Genomic DNA, 14742 nt, shown 5'->3' on the forward strand with positions numbered 1-14742 from the left:
TGCTCCCTGATCATATCTCTCGTCTGGGACGGCAAGCACCCTAGGATTGCCTACGACATCCTCACACTCCCTATGTCAGTTGGTGGCTTGGATGCCCCCGATTTTAAACTTTATGCTTTATGTGCACAGTCCAGCTTCCTTCACTTTCGGATTCACCCCTCTCCTTTTCAGCCACATGTTGCATTTGAGACCGACTGCGCGCCCCTTGGCCCCTGAACACCGCGCTGTTTTTCCCGGCTATCCATCCAGGTGCTGAGGTAGACACGATTGAGACACTCTCTGCTGGGCCTGGCAGGGTCTGCGTCACCTCTCTAATTTCCCTCAGTTGTCTGCCAACACCATACCGATTGTACGCCACCCTGCATTCCCTCCTCTCCAACCTTCTGGTATGTCCAGACAAGCCGTCCGTCTTGAACTTGCGAAGCTGGCGGATTTATACCCTGGCAATTCTTTCTCTACTCTTCCTGCCTCCTCAGGCCCTTTGGATACTCTGCTCTTTTATCAATTGCGGGCGATCTGCAGGGAGCTACATCCCTCGTTTCCTAAGTCTGCTCCGTCGATGCCTACTCTCAACTTCATCTACTCCTCCCCCTCCCCCAAGAAGCTGGTGACCAAACTTTATGCAACCACCCTGTCGACTGCCTCCATTTCCACTGACTGCGCTTGTGAGGCGTGGGGTAAAGACCTTGGCGAGAACATTTCCCAAGCTGATGGCTTTATTGCTGCAATCAGACTAAAAAACTATCTCCCAATTATCGCCTTCGTCTTATACACTTCAAATACTTTCACAGGGTTTATCACACCCCGCTCAGCTACATAGACTGGGACTCATCCCTGATGACAAATGCCCGAGCTGCTCTGCCCCTGATGCTGATTTCTCCCATTTGGCCTGGCTATGTACTAGAGTGTTTGATTTCTGGCGGGAGGTTTGCGCAGATATCTCTAAGATCACTTCCTCGCTGGTTCGGCCTGATCCGCCATTAAGCCTGCTGGGCTTCGTTAAATTCTGCCCGGATGCCTCTCAATTACTGACTGCAATGCTGCTTGTTCTAGCACAGCGTAGGGTGGCTATGTGCTGGGGCGCAGAGCAGCACCTAAATTTGCCCTGTGGCTCGAGTACACCTCTAGATGTCAGTCCCTACTATCAGAATTCTGGGATCTCATGCCTTCCTCATCCCGCACCCCTGACATATGGGGCCCCCTAGTGACATACCTTCATACCCACTCCCCTTCTAGCCAGACTGCCTTCCCTGTGCTCCCCGCCGGCAATCCGCCCGCGCCGGCCGCTGGTGATGGCCAGTAGCTATCCCCCTTTTCTTACTTAATGTTCTGGAGTCGGTCCTGCTCTCTACTCTTAGGTGCCACTATTATAATATCCCTGAACTATTTGGCTTACTGATGTGATTTTAGTATTCTACTGGATAATGCCTTTCTCTGTTCGGTCTCCCTCCACTGTTGTTGTGCTTCATAGCTGATGCATGATGCTTTGACTTGATGTCAATTTGTATGCTGATAATGTTGAATCTTTCAATAAAGATTTTTTGAAAAAAAGAAAAAAAACAGTCAATCAATCAGGGGGTTTATAGAGCACGCTACTCACCCACTACCTACTCAAGAAGCGGGTGGGGGGAGCAGCTCCGGATCAGTCGAAGAGACAGGTCTTGAGGTCCTTCCTGAACATGTGCATGGTCGGGAAGCGTCTGATGTTCACCGGGAGCTCGTTCCAGGTCTTGGCTGCGATGTAGGAGAAAGCTCTTCTGCCTGCTCTGTTTCTGCGGATGCTGGGGACTTCTGCCAGAGCGAGGTTGGCGGAGCGGAGGTTCCTCTTGGGTACGTGGAAGGAGACTCTCTTGCTGAGGTATTTGGGTCTGATATTGTAGAGGGATTTGTAGGTGTGGGTGGGGAGTTTGAAGGTGATCCTCCTCTCGACTGGGAGCCAGGGAAGGTCTCGTAGGTGTAGGGTCATGTGTTCATGATGCGGGGTTTCCCGAGGACAAGTCTGGCTGCGGCGTTCTGGATGGTTTGGAGTTTGTGTAGAAGAGTTCTGTTGATTCCGGCATATAGGGCATTGCCGTAGTCGAGTCTGCTGGTTATGAGCGTGTGGGTGACCGTTCTTCTGCAATCAGGGGGTGATCCATTTGAAGGTCTTGTGGAGGATGCACTGGCAGTTGAAACTGGTGGAGGCAACAGCCTTGAACTGGTGGATCATGGAGAGGGAGGAGTCAAGGATGACGCAGAGGTTTCATGCATGGTCTGCAGGGGTGGGTGGATTCCCGAGGGTGGAGTGCCACCAGGTGTTGTCCCACGTGAAGGTGGAGGGTTCAAGGATGAGGACCTCGGTTTTCTCTGAGTTGAGCTTCAGGCAGCTCTCTTTCATCCAAGCTGCGACGTCTTGCATTCCTTCATGGAAGCAGAGTCTGGTGTCTTCGGGATTCTTCATGAGTGTGAAGATGACCTGGGTGTCGTTGGTGTAGGATTCTATGTTGAGCCATGTAGGGGGGGGCCATGTAGATGTTGATGAGCGTGTGGCAGAGCGATGATACTTGGGGTACTCCACAGCTGATATCGATGGGTTCAGGGAGCAAGGGAGGGAGTCTGATCCTCTGGGTTGTGCCGGAGAGAAAGGACTGGATCCAGTTGAGGGCGGCTCCTTTTATCCCTGTGTTGGGAAGTCTGGCTGCGAGTGTGTGGTGTGAGACGGTGTCGAAGGCTGCAGAGAGGTCTAGCAGGATGAGGGCCGCAGTGCGTCCCTGATCGGATAGTATACAGATGTCGTCAGTAGCGGCGAGCAGGGCGGTCCCGGTGCTGTAGTTGCTGCGGAATCCAGACTGGGAGGAATCTAGGATGGAGTTCTCTTAGATGAAAGTGGTTAGCTGAGTGTTTACGAGTCTCTCTGTGTCTTTTGCCGTGAAGGGGGGAGAGAGATGGGCCGACTAGTTTTTCAGTTCCGTCGGGTCAGCCGTTGGTTTCTTGAGGAGGGGTTTGACCTCATCCCGCTTCCAGTCATCTGGGAAGACGCCGGATCCGAAGGAGGCGATGATGGTCCGTCCTAGTTTGGGTGCGATGGTGGCGGCAGCCCTGTGGAATATGTGTGGTGTGCAGGGGTCCGTTGGGGCTCCTGAGTGGGTTTTCTTCAATGTTGCGGTGATGAGCTCAACGGTGGTAGGATTCCAGGTCCTGACGGTTGGTTTATCGGTGGCTTTGGGGAGGAGGGTGCTGTCCGGGGTCTGTTCGCTGAAGTTGTCAAAGAGGGCCTTGCTCTTCAGATGGAAGTGGGAGCTTAGCTTGTCGCACAGTTCATTGGGAGTGTGTAAAGTCCATGGCTTCGCTGGGGGGTTTGGCAAACTGCTGTATGGCATTGAAAAGTTCCTTGGCATTGGTCGGGTTGATCTGGACTTTGTCTCTTTTGAAGGTCTGTTTGGTGTCTATTGTGCGCTGGTGGTATTCCTTCAGGGCACTCCTGTGGTTGTTCCGTGCTTCCTTGGTTTTCTGGCTCCGCCAGGTTTTCTCTAGGTGTCTGCAGGAGCGCCTGGCTTCTAATAGCTCTGTGGTGAACCAGGCATCCTTCAGAGGGCGTGGTTTGGTGTGGTGGCAGAGGGGTGCGAGCTTGTCGGTGCAGCAGGAGATCCAGCAGTGAAGTTCTTTGGCTGCAGAGTTGGTGTCGGTCGTAGCGCAGGGGGGTCTTGGAGGAGGGTGCTGTTGAGGTGTTCCTCTGTGACCATGCTCCAGTTCCTTTGTGGCGGGCGCGGGGCGTGCTTGGGTGCGGTGGTGGTGTTGAAGGTGAAATGGACGCAGTGGTGATCTGTCCAGAGGGGCTGGGTGATGTGGCTGAAGCAGATATGTGTCCCTCCTGCGAGGATGAGGTCGTGGGTTTGTCCAGCTCTGTGAGTCGGCATGTTGACCAGCTGCTTCAGTCTGAGGTTGTTGAGGAGATTGGTGGAGTCGGGGTCATTGCAGTTGTCGAGGTGGTAGTTCAGGTCCCCAAGTAGAATGTAGTCCGTGAAGGTGATGGAGTGGGGTGTGGCTAGCTCGGCAATGGTGGTTGCAGACTGGGTGCGAGGTCCTGGCGGTCTGTAGATGAGGGTGCCATGAAGCGTGGTCCTGGGGCTGGTCTGGATCTGGAAGCGGAGGTGTTCAGTGTTGGAGTGGGGGTCACTCATGCTGGAGTTCGAGAGTCTGAGAGTGGTCTTGTGTGTAGTGGCGAGTCCCCCTCCTGGGCTGTGGGGGCGGTCCTTCCTCTGAATCTTGTAGCCATCGGGGATGGCAGTGGCGATGTCAGGGGCCGCAGTGGTGTTGTTCCTGGTTTCCGTGAAGAAGACGACATCGGGAGAGAGGATGTCGATCAGGTCCCAGATCTCTACTGCGTCTCGGTGTAGGGAGTGCACATTGAGGAGGATGCATGTCAGGGTTTCGGCGGTGCGTGCGTCAGGCGTGCCTTCAGCGGTCGTGGGGGCTTTGTCGATGGTGAAGGATATACGGCAGGGTCTGCATGAGAACTGTCCATGGGTGGTATTCGGTGAGGATTTTCTGCAGTCGGAGTGTCTTCTGGGATTGAGTGAATGGAGGTTGGTGGAATCGTAGCGGTGGGACTTAGGAGAACCGGGGTTCCTGGAGCTGGCCGTGGTCAGGCCGCGGACGGGTGCTGACAGGCTGCCAGCGCTGCGCCCGCTGCGTGCCACCACGCAGAGCCACCATTAATTAGGGGAGGGGGGCTGGACTGTAAGTAGGGAGGCGGGAGTTGGGGCTGAGTCAGTGGGAGAGGCCACAGGGGCAGCAGCAGCAGGAAACAATGGCAGAAACTTATGGCTAAAGGAAAACTCAAGGCTAATGAAAAAATAATAGACAACACAAGAATCAATTACAGAAGCAGTATAACCAGTGTCTCGAAAAACGCTAAGGAGGTCACGTGGCACACTAAAATTAATACCGGAGCAGCAAGTGAGCAGAGGCTGCCGGCTCGAGAACAGGAGGTTGAAGGAGTACTCTGGATGCAGCGCTTTGCTCGCAGACCTGCTGGGGATAGTGCTGGCCTGGACCGAGGTCTAGGTAGTCACCCAAGATGTGTATGAGTCTTACTTTCTCTATGCTTCTCTTTTCTTATAGGGACATAGAGATGGAGGAGGTGCTCAGCTCATACTTTGAGTGTTCAGGTAAGTCAATAAAATGAATGAATAAATAAAGGAAGAAAAATTAGTGCACATAAAAAAATGGTAAAAGGAAAAAAAGAAAATAAATAACTCTTCTTCTCTCAGCTATGTTTTTGAGGTGAAAAATAGGTTTCTTTATAATCCTTTCATTCGGTGGACTGTTTTTCTTTTCCTATTGCTGGTCTCCCTAGTGCTTCCCCCTTTTTTCACTTTAGGCATTTGGTTTCTCCACTCAGCTCCTCACACTCACTGCACTAGCCACAGCTCTCCTGAATTATGGCGGGCTGCTGCAGCGTCTCTGACGGTATCCCTCAGGTGGCATCAAACCACTCCTCCACTGGTTCCTCTTCGCCAGCATCCCTGTAACTTTCTACTTTCTCATCCTCCTCGGAATTGTACACAACAGCATTTCTATTTTCCTCCCTCTTCTTCTCCATGCTGTCAGTGTTTTTCCCTCCTCCGTCCTCCTCCATATCATTCCCTGTACTATCTCCAGTACTATTGGCTGGTCTTAAGAGTCTATCCTTCCCGCCCCTCATTCCCTCCTAGGATGAGCCTCTTTTTAGTTTCGGTGTATTAGTCGTTTCTGCCCTCCCTTCTTTCAATGGCCCTTCTTTCCTTTCTGGTTCTTTCTGCCTTCCCTGCTTGCTATGACGAAAGAATGGCTGTCGCAGCCTTGAAGCAGGTAAGGAGGTGGGTTAGGTGGGGGTTTTGTCACACTTACTCATCCTGGCTTCCAGAGAAGCAGAATACCCAGCTATGATAGACAGCTTTGACCACACTTTTGCCTCTTACACTCAAAACTTCCATTACGCACGGCCATGCCATCCAATATTCGGCTGGGATGAGAAGTGCCAAAGGAGTTCACAACTACTCAACCACCCACAAGTCAGCACAATGTCTCCGTTACCACAACTTACTATGTGAAAAACAAAAGTATAAACAATGGCTGCTTCGACGCCCTCAGAGGGCCAAGTATTCTATGTAGCCACGATGAAACACAAGAAAAATGTAACCCTGGGCGTAGTTCGCGAAGTAGCGCTAATCGTAGCTACGTGAAGTGCACTTCGCACTGCGCAAGCTACGCATAGCTTCGCGAACTGCGTAGTGCCCTGTGAAAAATGCACTGTGCAAAATGCTGTTCCCACTGATTGCACAGTGCCGGATGCCTCTCCGCACTGTGCAAGCAGTGCAAACTGCATCTGGCACAGTGCAAGCAATCATTTTCTGCCGCTCGAGTAAATTTCTACTCGAGCGGCAGCTTTCTCAACGAGGACTGGTAGTTTCTCATCGCGAGCGGTCGCAAGTATACGCGACCACTCGCAATGACAAACCTGACCTCCCCGCTTTGAGAATCTCGCCACGAGGTCTATTTTCCACGCTCGCGATCGGCAACTTTAATGTTGCTGATCGCGAATGAGGAAAAAGTCTCCCCGGGATGTCATTTGCTTGCTCGCTGTCACCAACTTGATGTTGAGGACCACGAGCAAGCAAAAAATGACCGCTGCGCTACGTTACGCGTACTTGCAGTGTGCTACATACAATTCGCATAGTGCGAAGTAGCGCAAACTTCACAAACTACGCAAGCGTAGCATAGTGCTTTGCCCAGGGTTAGAAAAATGTGGTTCAAGCACCTATTCATGTGCTTCAAGGAACAGCTTCAAGTGACTGTTTGCTAAGTTGTAAAACTGCTGCTGATATGGAACTAATCTCAGTGAACTACAATATAAATGCTTGTCATAAAATTGTAAGTCAATTCCCTTCATCATTTCATGGGCTAGGAAAAGTCAAAACAATGACAGCAAAATTACACATAAATGAGGATATTCATCCTGTTGCTCAAAGACACAAACAAATTGTGTTTCACTTGCAAGGAGCTGCTAAAAAGGAACTTAATTTGGTAATTAAACATGACATCATTGAACATTCCACTGATCCGACACCTTAGGTTTCTCCCATTGTAGTAGTGCCCAAAAGAGACAGTAAAGGAGCTGTACAAATATGCTTTGAGTTGCATCAGACCAACAAGGCAATTGAGAGAGATACACCATGGTCCACACATTGCTGGTATGATAACTCAACTGAATGGTGCAAAGTTCTTTACCCGAGTTGACCTAAATAAAGGATATCACCATTTGGAGCTTGGAAAAAAATCCAGGTACATTACAACCTTTTCTACGCATATTGGTCTGTTTCACTATATGCAATTAAGTTTTGGTGTATATTTAGCCACATAACTTTTCCAATACACCATTGACACATCATACAACGTGCAGCAAATGCATTTAACTATTGTGATGACATATTAGGTTTTAGAGCCATACAGAAACAACATGACAAAGCTCTCATGCAAGCATGTTGTCCGCAAACCAATGCAGGCTTAACTCTGAGTGCCTCGAAGGAAAGTACTTGCACACCCTTGATGTCGTCTGAAAGTTCGAAATTGAATATTGTTTTGCGTGTGACAAGGGTGTCACTGTCTGATCAATCATCGTGACGGTACAAAGTGTGAGAAGAGTTACCTTGCCGGGTAACGTCCCCTGATGGCACAACCGGTCCCCATTTAGGAGGTGAATCCACTTCTATAAAGATATTCCTATGTTATGATCCTTTCTTGGACTGGCCAGTTACTGTTTGAGATACATACACGACTTTGCTATGGTTAGTTCACCAATACGAGAACTAACGAAAAAGAACGTACCATTTCATTGGTCATGGGAGTGTGAGAAGCACTTCCAAAACATCCAGCAAGTCATTGAGAGTGCCACTGAAATGGCCTACTTTGATCTTCAACTACATACAAAGGCTGTGGTTGACATTAGCCCTGTTGGGTTGGGCCCAATCCTTGCACAGCGGACAGCGAAATGCCCAGAGACTTATTGTGCCATATACAAGTAAAAGCCTGTCACAAACAGAGCATGTACACACACAACCTGAGAAAGAAAGTTTGGTAATGGTCTGGCCTTGTGAATATTTCCATGTTTTCTTGTACGGAAAGCCTTTTACTGTAGTGACTGATCATCATGCTCTGTTGACAATATTTGGCAATCCCAAAGCCAAAATATTTCCTCGCAACAAACATTGGGTTTGAGGCTACAAGAATACAACTATATAATTATTTATTGTTCTGGGAAAGATCGGAATCCAGCCAATTATTTTTAAAGAGTGTCATTGCAATGCCCTGGTACCCTATCCAAGACAGCGGAGGTCTATATCAATTTTATTGTTAAGTCGCGCACTAAAGCTGCCATGTCTTTAGAACACATTGTCACTTCCAAAAGCAAAGATATTGACATGTTAAGATTAAAAACACTATTGCCCATCAATCGTGAAACCAGCACTCCAGACTTTTTACTAAAGACAGTGAACTTTTGCAGTTCAAAAATGTAAGTGATTAACCTTTAGTGGCTCAAGAAGAGCTCATTTTGTAAGGTACATGAATTGTTATTCCTGAGAGTCTACAATAACAAGTGATCTATGTCACCCAGGAGGAACATTGAGGAATTGTTGACACCAAGAGAGCTCTTCGTGAACAAATCTGGTTTCCGTATCTCAACGAAAGGGTCGAAAAAGAAAGAAAGGCTTATCATATATGCAACTGTCTTTCATCTAAAGTCATTCAGCACTCTTTGCACGTGTCAGAATTGCTACATCATGCTTGGTAGAGAATTGCTATTGATGTCTTTGATCCTCTTGAGAATGGACATGAATGTCTAGTAATTGTTGATGTATACTCTCGTTTTACATTGGTGAAAGACCTTTTATCCACTACACATGAAAAGGTCAGAAAAACTAGATGGAATCTTTTTGACATGAGGTGTACCACAGTAATAAAGTCTGACTATGGCCCACCTTTAAATAGTCGAGAATTTAAAGACTTTCTAAATCACCTCAATACAAAGCATCAAAAAAACACTGCTCTCTGGCCAAAGGCCAACGGCCTGGTAGAACAGTTCATGAGTACTATGAAGAAAGCTGTTCAGCGTGCAGCAGTGGAGAAGCTCAACCACAAAGCTGTTTTAAACACTACTCTTTGAGCTTACCGTTTGACCTCTCACTCAATGACATGGGAAATCCTGGTAACTCCCATATTTGGAAGAGCCATGACAACCAACTTGCCCCAATGGACCAACCTCAGATCTAAGAATGAGGAAGACATTCACACTACGGACTTTGGTCACAAACAGAAGATGGAAAATAAGGTAACCGACGTCGTCATGCAAAGGAGATCACTTTTACAAGGGGCGATTGAGTGCTTGTTAGACAATTACAGAAGAAGGAAATCTGATTCTCCTTTTGAGGTTGAACCCTTTACTATCATCAAAACCGAAGGACTCATGGTGACTGCCCATCATCTTGGGAAGTCCCTTATGTGAGATTCCTCTCATTTTCGACATGTGGCCCATCAATCACCAAACTTCAATGTCAATGTAGACACTGGGTCTAGACAGACTGTTGATGACTCTGTGTTTGCTGATAAATCCAGCTTACATGTGCAGATCACAGACACTTCGACTGCAAGTTCCAGGTTTCCATTGATCTGATCAGGATGTGTGATTCAGGTGCCACAATGCTTAATTTAAGAATTGTAATAGCTTGTGTATCTATGTATGTATTCATCTATTTATTTGTGTATTTATTTATATATTTATTTATGTCTTTTTTAAAGTTGTGACTTTTTATTTAGCAAAGTGGGAGATGTAGTTGTTACGTGAAAGTTATGTTTTGCCCAGGAGGATGGTAGAATATATGTAATTTGAGGGGGTGGATACTAGGTGAGTTCACAAAGATCCAAAGGTATTCACAGAAGTCCAGGGGTTCCCCGTGAAATTTTGAGACGGTGAGGACAGGGCAATGTATTCAGGCTAAGCCTCCGCCTATATTGTGAGGTCTGTCTAGTCTAATGATGTTGAAGTCTGGGAGGACCAGAAGGTTAAGGCATGGAGAGGATGATTCCTTGAGCCATGTTTCTGTGAGGATAATTATGTCCATATTCATGCTAAGGATGAGGTCAGCAATGTCAGAGGCGTGTTTAGGGGCTGAACGGCAATTTAGTGGAAGGCAGGAAATCTGGTTTGGGGGATTCTTTGGACTAGGCTCCTGGTTATCTTGGATTGGGGTTATAGAGTGAAGTTTTTACGGGTTTATTCCTCTATGGATAACATGTGAGATTCTGCAAGGTGGATAGCGTATTCCTCTTTATCTAGGGAATGGTCGGATGGAGATTCGTACAGCCGTGACAGAGATTGCATTTCCTGGTCTGTAATGGAGTTGGAGAAATTGCGTGTGCGCTAAAATCGATTTTCTAGAGGCAGGGGGATAGTTTTTGCCACGTTGTCAGCTGTCTTTAGCAAGTTTTGGAGATATTTAAGTGTAGTAAGCGCTTTTTCCGCAAGTTGTAGGATGGTTTTGATTTCAAGGATAACGTTTTGAATGTTTCTAGATGTGCAGTAAGAGGTCTTGAGACAGTCTTGTTCCATCTATAGATGCTGTGTGGAGGACAGGAAGTGGGGGTTCAAGGGAGTAGAATTAACGTTGTTTCTCATGGTAGTTCTAGTTGAAGATAATACTGAAGTGCGAACTAGAGGGGGCAAGTTGTTTATCTTTCTTTCACTGAGTGTGGGTACATGGCTGGGTCGAGTTTTTTCCGGAGAGGGTAGTGAGGTGTGGGTAGAAGTAGTAGGGTCCATAGAAGTGTTGCGAGAGAATGATGATGATAGCGGTGTAGTGTTTGCTGAGGAGGGAGAATTGTTACCTCTTTCCTTGATTCTAGGTGAAGGGTGTGATTGGTTTTCATCCAAAGAAGAATGGGCAGTGGGGGTAGTAGTAGGGCCCCTAGACGTGCCTCATGATGTTAAGGATGTTGAGGGTGTCTGTGCGGTACCTGAAGAGGAGATGAAGTTGTTGCTTCATTCACCACTTAAGAGTAATAGGGGTCGATGTTCTATTGGAATGGGAGGAGTGGAGGGGGTAGTGTTAAGTTCCCGAGCAGTGTTACTTGCGGTCGCTAGAGTTTTCCATGCAGTATGTGGAAAGGAAGGAAAGTTGGCGTTGTCTCTTTCCACTGAACTAAGTGAGGGAAGGGGTTGAGGGGAGGAGCCGCGTGAGATAGCAGGGTGTCAAGGCAATGTGTGCATAGGCCGGAGCACTGGTAGTGTCTCTATCCTCAAGTCTGGGTGAGGGGGGTGGTCTATGATCTTCAGAAGAGGAGGGGGTGGAGGGGTTAGTGAGGACCTGAGAGGGAGTGAATGTATTGAGGGCGTGAGTTTTTAATGTGACAAAGTATTTGTCAAAAAGTTCTAGGTCCTTATTAGCTGCTTGAAAAAGGACAGTGCCATTTTCGTAGGATGTTATATTCAAAGAGGCTCTGATGTTCTACGTGGGATTCGTAGTAATCCTAGTTCCGTAGGGAATATTTTTATGGTCTTGGATGGATAGTAACTGGTGAAAGGCCGATCGCCATTTGGCAATTTGTCTAGTGAAAAATAAGAGGTTATTGATTATGATGCCTTTTTTGGCGTAGTAGGAGTGATCCAGGAATAGGGTATCTGGGTTTTTCTGAGGAGGTTGTGTTTGAAGGTTTTTGCTGCATTTTTTGATAGCTTAGGAGGGTATAGAATAGAGTAGGCGCTATTGTCTTCAGGTATCATAAATGGGTCAGTCATGATGCGAGACTCCTTTGGCAGTGAGGAGCGACAATAACAAAAAGTAAAGGAACGATTGGTCTTCAGCGTAAGTGACTCATGCCAAAATTGCAAAAGTATATAAATATTAGCCATTACAAGATGGCTGCCAGGTTTATTGGGGATGTTACAAGATGGCCGTTCCTTAGAGCTTCTTGATGGGTGTAGGCGATTGGCAATTCAATTTGGGTGAATCAAAAGTCAGATATAGAGAAAGTATAGGTTAGACGTTACAAGGTGTCTGTCAAAATTGAATAGGTAACTATCAAAATAGGACTAGCTTGGTTGTGTTCACTTAATAATAGTTATTTTTCACTCACACTCTCATTGGTCCTGAGGAAAGCCAGTTTTAAAACAAGAAAGGCCTGGCTGAAACATGTCGACCACATAGGACGCGGGAGTTCATAATTCGCTCCACCGCGTCCGCTTGCCTTTTTATACGCTAGCGTGGGCCCAGCTATTAAAGTTCTGTATACCCTCGGGCACTGGGACCCACAGCATAGCTTTTAATTCACTTTCTTATACACCCCCTCACAGCACACTCAGAGAAGTATACCAGCTCCTCAGTAATCTGGAGTCGAAGCACACCCGGGACGCATTCGGTGTCACTGTGGTGGGCCCGATGATGAAGCATGCCACCGACTAGGTCGGTGGGTGAGGGCTTAACAACCAAACCAAATGGTTTGCCATCATACGTACTGAGTCTCCCTTTGAACACAACCAAGCTAGTCCTATTTTGATAGTTACATATTAACTTGGGGATCCGGACTGGCTTATCTAGTCCTCTCTCTCCGTTTTGATTTGCTGAAAATTGAATAGGTACCTTTACAGGATGACCCCTGTTGAAGTTATGAGCTGAATAAAAGAGGAGGCTTCAAGGGTGACATAAGCCATTACAAGATGGCCGCCGGGGTTAGGGGAGTCCTCACCTATGAACAATGTAGGTGGCTGGGATCAGCCATTTTAAAAGTAGTAGTAAAGTAATGAAGGGGTTGAAGCCTGAGGTAAAATGGCTCTCCTCTGCACTTAGGGCCAGTATCCTTAAAGTCACGTTTGCCTCAAGAGTGATCCCAGAAGTAGCAATCAGCGAAATGTGCTCACAAGTATTCCCCTAGCATATGGCTACTCACAGTTTGCATGGGTCCGTAGTTATCTGTGTGATATCTGTCAATCCTCAGATTATTAAGACGAACAGTTAAAGCCAGTTAAAGACACACAGCGCGCTGGCAGGTTTCTGATCCTTCAGTAATCAGAGCCAGTCCGGGAGACAAACAGTTAAAGCCTCCCAGGTCCAGCCTCTGCGTTGTGAGGCGCAGAGGAAATTGACGAGTGAAGATCGCCGGCTGGTTTCCGATCAGTGTCTCTAGGCGCCGAGTTTGGAGGGGTTGTGTGTTTTGTCTTGAGTGCAGGGGGCCCGGCAGTGTGGAACCACCGTGGGACAAAGAGTTGTTTCTGCCCCGAGTGTGAAGACTGCAACTTTGCGGCGTGCTTTATGTCGGTGACGCTGGCATAGGGAGCTGCAGTACGGGACTCTGGCAGACCCGCAGAGCTCAAGTAGACCGTTGAACCTCCGATGCAAGGCGGTCCCCGCAAGGCCAGTTGATTCGTTGAGACAGCTAAAAAAAAAAGATCACTCATGAAGCGAGGGGCACCTCTGACGCGAGGTGGTCACCCGTAGGTCATCGGGAGTCGTCATATCGAGGTGAAGCAGGTCTCCGCTAAATCTCGGGTCCGATGGCACAGATTTAGGAGGGCATCTCCGGAACCCGATCCAAAATCTGGGGCTCGTTGTCATCAGAGGAAGTCAGTGATCGTCGCGATGAGTCCGAAGCAGGAGATCGTACCTTGTATCCGCCGCTGCGTGGGTCCGGATACTCCAGGTCACAGGTACAGAGCTAATAATTTAGCTGATTTGACAGATATTTTGGTTTGTTGGGTTCGATGGGTTGGGTTTACCAGGGATTTACGCCGATGGAGACCCCCTTACCCTCGGAGTACTCTGGAAGAGCTCCTACTCCATCCTACTCCTCAATTTACATATATTCTACCATCCTCCTGGGCAAAACATAACTTTCATGGAACAACTTATGGAGATCTTCACGGCACCTCATCCCCTCACTCAAATGACATTTTTCTGGGTGATTTCAATCTCCACTGGGAGAACAAATTTTACATGCAGGTCAACGCCCTTAAAACCTTCCTTGCTGACCACTCCCTGGTCCAAGCTATCTCAGAGCCCACTCACTCAAAAGGTGCCATTCTAGACTGGCTCAACTCCAAACTAAACAATATTGAATTGATCTTGATTACCCCGTGTGACTGGTCAGACCATCACATTATCACATTCCAAATCCCCTCTTAGAACAAGAAAATCCTCCCACAACAAATTAAACCTAAACAATGGATAAGAGACACTAAGAACATCAACTGGATCAAGCTAGCCTCACAATGTGAGCAGGCTCTTATCCCCCCAACAACATAGGTGACGTCACTGCCCTCATTGATCACTATAACTCAAGGCTGATGAAAATTTTCGACCAAGCCGCACCACCAAAACTAAAAAGAATACCTTACAGGACAAAAAACCATGGTTCAGTGAAGCCCTGAATGAGTAGAGACGCAAACTCAGATCAACGGAATGGAAATGGAGGCTTCACCCCTCCCCATGGTGAAACTACTCCGAAAAGCAAGAAAATCATACAATAAAAGTATTCTAAGATCAAAAAAAGACTTTCTTCAAATCAGAACTAGAAAATACTCAAAATAGACCTAAAAAGCTCTTCAAAATTCTGAATCAACAATCGAAAAAACTGGCCAAATCTTCACATAACATCAGCCTTACAGTTAAGTAGTGACGAATTTTCCTCATTCTTCACGGCAAAAATAAATTCTCTCCAACTTGAACTCAAAAT

At 47.4% G+C, this 14742-nt stretch overlaps 1 protein-coding gene across 1 annotated transcript in view; it reads left to right on the forward strand.

The window, feature by feature from the left end:
• Positions 1-5808: 5808 nt before the first annotated feature.
• Positions 5809-14742, forward strand: part of LOC147708882 (uncharacterized) — a 129678-nt gene continuing 120744 nt past the window's right edge. Inside the window, exon 1 of the mRNA XM_086925795.1 lies at positions 5809-5832. Coding sequence (XP_086781921.1) covers positions 5809-5832 — 24 coding nt within the window. The remainder of the gene's footprint in view (positions 5833-14742) is intronic.

This window comes from Lissotriton vulgaris, chromosome 6, assembly GCF_964263255.1.
Source record: "Lissotriton vulgaris chromosome 6, aLisVul1.2, whole genome shotgun sequence".
NCBI classification, from domain to species: domain Eukaryota; kingdom Metazoa; phylum Chordata; class Amphibia; order Caudata; family Salamandridae; genus Lissotriton; species Lissotriton vulgaris.